This window comes from Pezoporus wallicus, unplaced genomic scaffold (assembly GCF_028554395.1).
Source record: "Pezoporus wallicus isolate ANWC-B61680 ecotype Strahan unplaced genomic scaffold, APGP_CSIRO_Pwel_v1 contig_7505, whole genome shotgun sequence".
In the NCBI taxonomy this organism is placed as follows: Eukaryota; Metazoa; Chordata; class Aves; order Psittaciformes; family Psittacidae; genus Pezoporus; species Pezoporus wallicus.
Window position 1 is genome coordinate 860,841 of NW_026638908.1, and position 11,707 is coordinate 872,547.

Sequence of the window (11,707 nt, forward strand, 5' to 3'; positions counted from 1 at the left end):
GAAGGCAGCTAAAGGTCAGAGATGTAAAGGAAAAACCCTAAGTCTTCCTGGGGGAACTTTACCCATCCCAGATCTCTCTTTCTGGCCTCTTTTCTCCCCAGAGAAGGGCATTTTAGAAAACAATGAAGCAAGTTTGGCCACCTTGAGAACTGCTTGAGCAAGCAAAGCAGCAGGTTCAAAACTGTCCTCACTTCTATTATTTCTAGTATAAAACATGAAATGTAATAAAAGATTATTTTTGGTACTGTGTTCACTGTCTTCAACGTTGTCAAAATTCCCAGCTTTCAGGGACTTTTGCTCTTTCCCCATGACAAGATTGTGACTTACTGTACAACTGGCCTTCATACCATGGCTCGCCTCTTCCCACCTCCTGCTCAAACAGTTGCTTTTGTGCAGAAGACATCCTTCCCCCTCTGAGCACATATGTGCACCGCATGTGAAGGCAGTCTTGCTTGTTCACTGCTAGCAAGATACCAGCAGTACACCAGATCACACAACCCAGTACCCCATACATGGGCAACTGTGGAGGGGTTGAAGAAAGAGGTAAGAGCAGAGGATGTAGTTACTGAACTGCTGCCCTTTAGTGGGACACAGAGGCCATGGCCACTGCTGTTCAGCCACTCTCTAAGCATCACTGCACAGGCAGAAGGGCAGTATGGGTCACTTCACAGCAGTTCCATTCAACAGTTCAAGCTGAAGACAGCAAACAGGACTGGATCAGTATGGGTTTTTTTCCTGTTTTTTTCAGTATGTATTTTTTTCTGCACCTGCTACCACAGTTGTAAAGGATTCTTGTTCTGAACAAGGCCTGTGGACCAGTTAGCATGGTTCAAGAAAAAGATTTAACACCTATCATGGAGCAAAGCTTCTGCAGAAGAAATCATCACCTTGGTCCCTGTTTTATGTCCTTAAATAGGAAAGCTTATATACCCTGAAAAACAATTTTTCTGTCCCACAGCTATCTAGAAAAAACTGTTTCCCTGCCTTTGCATGCTGAAAGAAATCCTTGAGTAGGTATTTGAAAGAAATGCGTATTATCGCATATAATTAAGTCTCATAAAGCTGTAATGACTTTCTGAAGAATAATATTCCCCAGCTGCCTCTCAAAAATTCACAAGGGAAGAACCTACTTTTACTACCTAAGTAAAAAGTGTGTAAGACTCAAGGTTATTCTGAGCAATGATTTACCTCACAAGTTCACAAGTGACATCATTGTCAGAAAAAACATTACCACCTCCTCTTTACAGTCTGCCATAAACACATTTCATCTACAGTTAAAATACAGTGAAAGTCAAGTATTGCTCTTGCTTGGCTACTTGGAAAAGGATTCCCATGCTTGGGTACCTTCTGGTGTATCAGCTGTCCCCACTTACAGGCAGAGCTACCCCCCCCAGATTTGCTTGTATGCTATTGAAAACTGCTATCAATAAAAGTTCATTCGTTTCTTCCAAACACAATATCTCAGTCTGTGCTATTAGCCTGAATATTTGAACAAAACCCAACCAAGGCTGTTGCAGCTGTTCCCAGGGTACTAATGGTCTGAAGCCATAAGTTCCTACCTTGTGCTAATCATACAAACTAAGCAACTTTGGGTCAGTTTATATTTGGCAAGAGACCTCGAAGAGCTAGAGGGAAAAAAGCTGTTGAGTAACTTTCCTTCCTCTGAGGTCCACTAAGTCATCACAGGACAATTATGGTGGGGTCTGCTCTTTCTGGTGATGTATTAAGCCAGGGCAATGGTCACTTACAGTCTTTAAAGACCCCATTCCTCTTTTTATTACATTGATGTTTGATTATTGTTTAGTCCAAAATCCAGTTTGGCTAATCACACTGTACCTGCCAGACTGCTTCTCTAATTGCAGAGCGGATAAATATAGACAGAGGGACCTCAGGAGATTGACTGACTCCACCTCTCTGCCCTGAAGCCCAACTAAGAACACCTAAACCTTCCCTGTGTAGATACCCAAAGTTCACATTTTTCTAGGAAGTCTTTCCACTTCTTACCCAACTGCAAAGTTAAAAGTTTTTACTAATATTTTGCCTGAAAATTAAGCCAATTCCTTCTTGTTCTATTTGCAGTGAGCATTATGCTCCTCAAACATAAAACAAAACAATATTTTTTCTTTCTAAGTTTGAAGAGTCTTGGCACATTCCTCTCAAAACCTACTTTTCCCTATTCAAAACAAGTACCAGTTCTACCAGGCTTTCCCTGCAGGCCTCTTAACACCTTCTTCCTTCCATTGAGACTCTCTCCAGTTTGCCAACCTGTTATTAAAGAAGGTACCCAGAAGTAGCCACACTCAAAAGAATAATCAGTGTTCAGCTCTTCAGCATCGCATTCATCCGCAACAGAATCACAACTGCAACTTGCGCCCATCAAAACTAGGACACTATTCACTCCTCACCACAGCATTTGGAGAACAGCGCTGCATGCTGTAAATCTTGTCGTGTCTGGTACACAGGTGTGGCGATGGGAATAAGCTCTGGATTTAAATTCACAAGGAGAACCAAAAGGCTGCCTTGACCCATGCTGCTTCCCCAGCAGCTCCCTTGTTTTGGCTCAGCCTGGGCAAACCTGCTCCTTTAAACACAGCCTGATATGACTCGCCGCACAGCTTCCAAAGCCCTGTTGGGTTTAACATCGCTGTAATGTTAAAACATTGCTCCAGGCATACATAATGAATAAACTATTATAAAAGTCCCAATCCAAAACAGACCAGACATATTACACCATGGGATACAGAAAGACAGGCGGATACATTTGACTTCAGAATAAGCAAGTTTTCTCCAAGAATTTTGGCTCCTGCTCATCAAAAGGCAGAGTAATTTCCTATTCAACCTTATTTTTGAAGACATGAAGTCAGCTTGAAAACACTATACATACAAATAGGCAGTTAAAACATCTGATGCCTTTTTTTTAACCAGATTTGTAGAAAAATGAAAAAGGACTCTTCGTATAAGCCCTACATATCTCTGATATAAACATAAGTAGCACTGTCATTTTTAAATTGAAAATCAAATGTAAAATTTAAGTAAAATCTTACCCATAATGTAATGCTAAATTGCATGAGGTTAATTTGAACCTGCCCTACTATTAACTGCCAAACAGCTATTCCACCTAACTTTGAAGATCTGACTCCAAAATAATCTGCAGATTTCAATTACATTGAAGATGAGACTGTTACCAGTCACTGCTGCACAGAAGCAGTAACCACTCAGAAAGAGTTCCTATTCAAAGGAAAACAAAACCCCTAATCCAACAAGCAACAGCAAAAGACAATTAGTCTGTATTTATACAGAACCAAAATACAAACGAATACAAGTGTAACACCTATAAAAATACAACTCACAAGATTTTTCTGGTTTAGGTAATAACATCCATGTTTCAAAGTATGTTATAAGCCAGACAAATACAAATGGCCCAGCAGCAAAATCTAACTCCTAGTTTTCAATCTCTGAAGACAAACGTTTTTATATCCCTAGATAAGAGATGAAAGAGCATCCAAAATAACACCAGGGTAATTTTGGCAGCGTACTGCACTCCCCACCTTGGACAGCCACAACATCAAAGTGATTTCCAATCGGTATTACAATTTTCAAACTAAATTTTGCAATTTGCTTGTTTTCTGGCAGGCTTTCTGAAGACACACCAGCAGCTGCAGCCCAGCAGCCCCATGGATTTCTCTAAGCCTGGCTTACAGGAGTCCCCTACCCTGCAGCCCCACTACACCCACTTCCACAATCAAGACCCTGAACCTCATTTTTTAGCAGAGACACAGTCACAGTGCTTGCTGCATTATTAAGCAGAACTGCTTGAGCTTGAAACACCTGCCCAGACTAATATTGGCCTTTTTTCTTTCCTGCATAACTAGATAACCCCACACACACTCCCCCGCCGAAAATAAATCTGAGCAGAAGGCAAAGGAGTCCAGATTCTCTTAACCCGACTCTTGGAGACAGCTCCTCCCCATTTCAGTGCACAAGAGCCAACGTAACCTTGTTCTTGCAATCACTGCCATAAGAATTTGCTGTTATTTCAAATTCCAAATGCAACAACTTATTTCCCCCTTGTTTTCTTTTACCATCACACCCTGCAATGACATTTTAAAACTCACTTCATGTGTCTGCAGCCCTATGTGGGTGCAGATCTCACTAATACCTATTGCAAAAGCAGGTAATGTGGCAAAATTTATGCTTCCATGTAGATGGAGTTTTTATCTGCTGCGTTACCAGACCAGTGCTTAACACAACCAGAGCCTAGAATCACAGTTTATAAACACACTTGGCCATTTTATTAGCAACAACACAGTTTTAAGCACTCCCACCAAAACACAAATAGGATTATAAACTTCCACCTGCTTTACATTTGCAGCACATGTAACTCTTCCCATTCTTCAGATGACCCCCACAGGCTCTCAGTGCCAAATTTTGTTTATTATTTGTCAGCAAGAGCAGCAGCATCTGCTCTTTGGTAAGCTCCATTGGGAGCAAAACAGCTGGGAGGAACACAGCTCCCAAAAGCATCAGAAAAGGCACCTCCAGCAGCTCCCAGAGCTGTCACATTGCTAAATTACTTTATTCCCTGCTGCTTTCAGTTCACATTTTTATGCATGCCTCTTAAGGCACAAGCAGACACTTGTAACCTCAGTGATAAAACCCTCCCGTCTGCTGCACAGCCACTCGCTCCGCTGATGGAGATTTACCAGCGGTCAGGAGCAACGAACACCTGCACAGGCAGCTCCCTGCAGATGCAGGGGCCATTTGTGGACCAGTCTCCATCTTTTCTATCCTGTCTGGGCCTCCCTCCCACACCCCTCCCTTGGTGCTGATGGCTGTTGTTTGGCCAAGCTGTTTTCCCGTTACTGCAGTCTTGCTGGCTCACATACCACACCACACTCCAAAAGCACCACCATAAAGCCTCCGCACACTTTAGAAAAGGACTGACAATGCTTTATAAACAGAAGACACTAAAAACATATAAAACCCACAGCAAAAAGCAATCCCAACCCGGTACAGCATGTAAGATCTGAGTAAGGAGCTACTCTCTCTCCCCAAGGGAGCATTTACACACACCAGCACTATATTTATATTTATATTTATATTTATATTTATATTTATATTTATATATGAATCACCCATCACTTTAAGCTATCATGCATGATCACCACTTCCACAAGAATGGCAGTATTTAAACCACTTCTACTTTATTTTCCCATCACTTTTTCCCCCTTACATTTTTATTTAACAACTCTATTTAAAAAACAGGAACTCCAGGAACACCACTCCCATTATCCCCAAAGCCTTATCTTCACTTTAAATAGATTTTTCTCAGCTCAAGTCAAATAGCTAAATGTGGAAGACACCCAATGATCTCAAGCTTAACCTGGCAACCCCACCCTGTGCTATATGTACTAATATTTTTCACTTGACTTAATTAGTGGGATTCAAATGAGACCTCAGCAGCAATGTGCCCAACACCACAAACCACAGCAGTGATGGTTCACATGCTTCACCTGGCAATGCACCAAAATGCACTGTGGGCTTTCCAGAGCCTTGAACTCCAACACCACAAGGTGCTCCCAGTTCTCCACTATGATGAGCAGCCCCTCCTGATGCTAATTCTCCACTAGGACTTCCTCAAAGATAATGAAATAAATTAGGATATGCTTTACTTCCCGTTTGTTGAAGCCATACTTAGCACGTGTTTTCAAGAAACTGTCTGAATCCACATGATCACAATCTTTTTCCCCCATTAACGCTGAAATCCTTCTATAATTACTAACACTTAGAAGCCGGGCTTTAGGAAAATACCAACTAACATGACATTAGAAACAAAAAATAACACTGCAAGATCTAGATGCCTGAAGATGGTATCAATACCACAGCACATTGCGATGCCACAAAGTCATTATGCTAAAGAAATATGGGGCGATGCTGTCCTCACCATTGCTGCAGTGGCGCAGGAAGTGAGGGAAGTAAGGTCAGGCTGGATAGCGTTTGAGGAACCTGGTCTAGCGGAAGGTGTTCTTGCCCCTGGTGGGAGGTTGGAGCTGGATGAGCCTTAAGGTCCCTTCCTTAAACCCAGATCTTTCTGCAACTCTATGATTTAGTTTCTCCTTGTAAAACTTTCAAGAAACCAGGGACAGAAAACAGCACCTTTATTTTTCCATCACAGCTCCCCACAGAAGATCAGGTAAATCTACAACTCAAACTATTCATGAGTTCATTGTCCATCTCCTCTTTACAGAGAAACACTAAACTGCTGGGGACACACAGGCAGGGAAAAAAAAAAAAAGGACTGGCAAATGAGCCCCCTTGATCATCAGACATCTGCTCAGGCATCTCCTGTCTGGATGTTAGCAAAAGGTCTCTTCATCAAGGGAGTCTGAGCAAACCCAGATTAAGCTTCGGTTTAAGGACAGGAGAAGGTTTAGCCATTGCACACAAAACCGGGTTTATTCTTGTCAAGGCAAACATCAGAGATTGTTATTGACTTTGACCAGGGATGTGGTCCCATCTCTAGCAAAATCCCATTTGTTCCTCTCCACTGTCATTGGAGCTTCCTTAAATATCTGCACATCTCCACACAGACATTAACTACTGCAACCTGACAGGGGAACCTCAAAATAGGTGACAAATTACTTTTTCCTGGCCTTTGAAAGCTGGCTTTTCTCCCCCTGAAAGACTGCAAAGAAACCTCCACAAAATAAGTATTTTAATCTAGAAGTGATTCCTAAGAGCAGCACATGCCAAAACCAAAGACGGCATGGAGCCTGCTGGCAAAGGCAGCATTCTGCTTCTGGTCACACATCTACCTAACTGGGAGGGAAGTCAGTACCGACACTATTCACTCTTGCTGAACTCCAAACGTCAGCGATGGTCCTCATATTTCCAAAAAGCTTTATAGTTATTACCACGTCTGAACCTAGTCACAGGTCCATTTACCAGTGCATTAATTCTCGTGCAGAGCATGCCTTAGAAACTTTTCCTGATGGCTTTCAGTGAGTGAAATAGAATTTGGATCCAGGAATGCCAAGGGCTCATCCCAAGCTTGCTCATGTTGGGGTGCTCCACCTCCTGACCTACTTTGGTGACTTCAGGTCTAAGTTACCTTTCCAGACCGAGGTCTGACCTTGTTCAGCCCCCAGGGCAGCAGCACACTCCACCTTTCCTGCAGCTGAGCAGTACAGCTCAAAACAGATCTCCTAACCACCCGCAAGATGCCTTTCTAGGGAGCCACCCTCACACCGCCTCATCATACCAACGCGCCCCAACCTCCTCTTCTCCGGTACCAGCGACACCTCAAGAGGCCACATCTGCGAAGCCGGGCTCCTACACTCGGATGTCCTCCAGCAGCCACCAACCCAGCCCCGGCCGGGGCGGCACAGGGCTCCCAGGAACCAGGTCACCCTCAGCATCTGGCGCCACACTGCGGGGGCTTTCCCGTTCCCCCCACTCACTCCCATCCCGCCCTACCTTCCTGCGGCGGCCACCCGGGGGCTGCAGCGGGCAGCAGCCGGGCTCGGCGCTCCCCCGCCGCCCGCTCCGCACGTAGGTGACCCGTCGCCTGCCCGCCGCCGGGTGCTTCTCCGTGCCGCGGGCCGGAGGAGGCGCCCGCCCCGCCGCTGCTGCTGCTGCCGCCGGCTGGGGCTTCTCCTCCGTGCACCAGGATCGCCTCATGCCCAGCTGGAGGGAGAGGAACAGCGCGGCAGAGAGCAGGCAGAGGCGAAAGGCCGAGCCTCGCCACAGCGGCCGTTCCTTGGGCATGGCGGTGGGGGCTCGCCCTGCCCAGGCCCCGCCGCAGGGCTCATGCCGCCGGCGGGCCGGACCCCGCGGCCGCAGCCGAAAGTTGGGAGACCCCGCCCCGAGCGGGGCCGGCCGGGGAGGGGCCGCGATGCCCCTGCTCCGGTGCCTGCCATGGTCCCGGCGCCGGTCCCTGCCGTGATGGCGTGTGGGGTCGGTGTCCGGTCCTTGCCGTGTAGCGTGTCACACCTGCGTGTCAGTGGTACACGCACCCCGAGCCATGCTGCCTTCAAAGGCCCGGCTTGACAGACGACATCTCTTATGAAAAGTTTTCTCTCTGTTATATCAACCCACCTTTATAGTATGGAAGTGTATTAACTTGTTAGTATGTTTGTATTCCCATTATAGATCGCAGTGCCATGAAGTAGTGGAATTTTACTGGAGACTTGTGTATTGTCCATGCTTAAGTAAAGCAAACTAAAGGACAGCCTGGCCCTGGAAGTAAGGACTTTGTTTCTTGGGAGATTAGAGATGTCCGTGCATGCTAATGGATACACCTGGACAGACAAGATAACACCAGAATCCTAGCCCCTCTGTCATGTCTTTAAAGGCCTCACAGCATTGCCGATAAGTAAATCTAGCAAGGCTGACTCCAGGGAGGTCTGGATCAATAGATAAACAGCAAGAATACCACAAAAATAGAAGTTGCTTCGGAAAGTTTTACTACACTTAGTAATCAGTGCTGCAGCTGCTAGTGATTAGTTAAATCGTGTTGCACTTGCTTGTTTGAAGGCTGTGAGACCCTGTGTGAAACCACAGTTGGGATGGAACACCTCATGTGCATGAATAATTTCTAGGTCTGTACTTCACATCCAAACCTTTCTCCTGGGTCAGCTCAGGCCAGCTGGAAATGTTCATGATATGTCCTTAGTTTCAGCTGTGAAGGAAAGGCTGGAGGTGAGCTGAGCAGGGTTGAGGGGCAGCACAGAGGATGGGTGTCCGGCTTACCTCTGCAGAAACACATGCAGCCCTTTGTCTCAAAATGGGACATGCTACACAGAAATATAAACGGCACAGGCTGGCTTTAGTCTGAAGCCACAACGCTAAAGCATTGCTGAGCGATGAGCAGGTGGTGGTTGGTGGGATTTTCTGTAGCAGGAGCTGCAGGTGGGGAAGTGTGTCAGGGGCAGGAGGCAAGCTCTGTGCACAGGGAGGAGGGCAATGGCGGGCAGTTTGCAGCACATGCCGCTCAGTGAGTAACAAATACGTTCTCAGGTGGGATGTGCAGGGATGTTCGCCGGACATCGCTGTGCAATTACTTCCCGTTTCTTTGCCACATCGGGGTGAAAGGTTGCGACTCTGGTCTCCGGCATGCAGTAACATGCTTCCAGTGCCCCTGCCTTCTCTCCTGACAAGAGAGGGGCTTTCTGCGCTGAGCTTCTCCTTCTTTTCTGCTGCCTTGTCCCCAGCAGCAGCCTGCTCTGCTCCTCTCACTTCTCCTGTCTGCTCACAGCCTCGGCAAGAGCCGGAGAGAGCTGCTGCTAGGGCAGCAGGTCAGAGAGGAGCACGGAGGAAAAGGGCGCCCACTAGCAGGTAGCAAACAGACCTGCTGGCAGCAGGACAGGAGTTGCCTGCAGGAAGATACGAGCGGGAGCAGCAATCTCTGCAGACGTGGGATTTCAAACGTGGCTCCAAGCACAGATGTACTGGCAGGGCAGGTGTTTACTCCCTGCCATTTAGACATTGCTGACCTTCTGGCTTTTTTTAGGTGTTCTTCTAAATTAGGTTAAAGCGATTCCATGGTTGTTTTAAACCGCCCTAAATGCAGCAGGCTCCTCTTGGAAGGGGGTAGGTGGCAGTGCTGCCTGCCATTCCTGTAGCAGGAGGAGGGCCCCTTTGTTCTAAACTAAGCCAAACTAGGGCAGTGACCCACCTGAAAACTATCTCAAGAAGAACTCTTTGTCTAGAGCAGTTTCCTAATAGACCTGGACACCTTTATCAGTACCTTCCTGTCTGTTGATCAGCCTACAGCCAACATGGGACAGCCTCTGAGTGGTTTATGCCTTTAGGGAAATGCAGTGCAGATGAGACCACTTCTCCCCCTGTCCCTGCTCAGAGGTCCCCATCCCTCCCTTGGTCAGGCTCAGCTGTTTGCCACAGAACCAGGCTGGCTCTGGTGCTGACCTGACAACCACAGGCTTTTCTCCTGTTTCCACCCCCCTTAGGTGGATCACAAGCAGACCAGACAAGCCCTGGTGCTAGTGCAAGGGAGGGACACATTTATGAAGACAGAGGGAGAGTGTGACTGCAACAGCTACACCTGACATCAGCTTAAGAGATGGGCACCCAGCTCCATCCGTGAGCATCACCTGGAGTTCATCAGCAGAAGGTCACTCAGGCTGGTACAGGGTTGCCTGTGCATGACTTTGCTTCTCCATGTGAAATGGAATCATTCATCTGGTGGACAAAAGTAATGCTGCTGCTCTGGGAAGAGAGATTTAGACATACACCAAGTGCATTAAATGAACGGATAAATGTGACAAGACTTGCAATACTACTAGCCAAAATCATTATATCACAAAATTCTTAGCACCAAAGTTTTTTTAAACTATCAGCATCTTGTCAATAAATAATGGCATGTGAAGGTCTTATTAAAAGAAAAGTTTGTGTTTATATGGTTATGGAGAAAATCTTAAAGACAGAAGTGTAAAGGTCAAGATTCAAAAAGTATCAAGTGACCAAATACATTTTAAAACTCTCTCTTGAAGTTTAATCCTTGGGAAATCAAAGTTTTCCTAAAAGCTTGAACAATGCATATTCAAGTACAAGAGGTCCAACTGAGCAGAATAAAAGCCACAAGGTCTCCCTTGGTTTTAGCATCACAGGTCCATTTGTTATCCTGCTCTCATTGCATAGCTTCAACAGAAAGCTCACGTGCTTGAATCCAGCCACTCTTCTTGTCATCACTGAGCTGTAACTTGAAATGCTGACCTTGTATGAGACATTCCCTTTCTTAGAAAGCTGATCAGCCCCAGTCTGTGAGCATGCTAAGGAGTGGTTCTGATAAAGAAAAGTTCATAAATTTAACTCAGTGTTTTCCTTGTGCTTTTGTGTTTTAACAAACATTTGACTTTCTCATGCTTCTCCCCATCCCACACCCCCATCTCTTTTGAACGTAAGACTGCCTGTTTGAAACACAACAGAGGGTTTCTAAAGATAGAGAAAAGGGATCAGTAGTAGAGAAGGATCTCAGGAAATCTCAGAAACAATGAGAAATCTTACCTGGATTGTCAAGAGAAATAGTGGGAATTAAGTACCTTAAACAGTCTCACCTCTCCAATCTAACAAGTGAATTATAAACTAATTTCTTCTCCTATGAATTGGCTGCAAATGAGCAATGCCTGTTGAGAAGAAAATTAAGATTGCAGCATAATGTATGCAGTTCCAGTTTAGCTGGAGGATGGGCCCTTTTGGGATGATTGCTGAGAAATCACAGCTTCTGCAGAACATGCTTTCTCTTTGAGTCAGACAGCAAATGGCATCCCAAAGCAAGATAGATAGTGTTGGAGGAACATATATCATGCCGAATCCAACAGAGCACAAAGTTTTGTCATAGGATGTGAAACGACTCTGAATATAAGCATGCAAATTCTGAGAGAAGCAAGCGTGATAACCAAAATCAGATGTCAGCCCTACTGTACCTACTTTTTATGTAGGTTGCCACAGATGTCTACAGCTCCTTTAATTTCCCCAGGAAAAGTCTCTAAAAATGTAAAATACCTCCTGCATTTACAAATTTGTCTATGGTTCTAAACCTCTGGAAGGAAGAAGTTTCACATCAACAGAAATCATTGCCTCAGTGCTGTCTTTGCTGCTTACAAATTGCGTCTTGCCTTGGATGTTGCTGGTAGCAAAATATCTCTTTTGCAACAGTTATTCAGTATTGATCTTCTTTATGTCAATT

The 11,707-nt window shown here is 45.5% G+C and overlaps 1 protein-coding gene and 1 long non-coding RNA gene across 2 annotated transcripts in view; one reads left to right on the forward strand and one right to left on the reverse strand.

The window, feature by feature from the left end:
- The window catches only part of METTL24 (methyltransferase like 24), a 46,473-nt gene extending 38,519 nt beyond the window's left edge, over positions 1 to 7,954 (reverse strand). The window contains exon 1 of the mRNA XM_057413227.1: positions 7,477 to 7,954. Within this exon, the coding sequence (XP_057269210.1) occupies positions 7,477 to 7,767 (291 nt within the window). The 5' untranslated portion in view covers positions 7,768 to 7,954. The remainder of the gene's footprint in view (positions 1 to 7,476) is intronic.
- Positions 7,476 to 10,434, forward strand: LOC130601276 (uncharacterized). The gene is made up of 2 exons (XR_008972630.1): positions 7,476 to 7,551; positions 9,969 to 10,434. It is a non-coding gene; the product is annotated as an uncharacterized LOC130601276 (long non-coding RNA).
- The last annotated feature ends 1,273 nt before the right edge of the window (positions 10,435 to 11,707 follow it).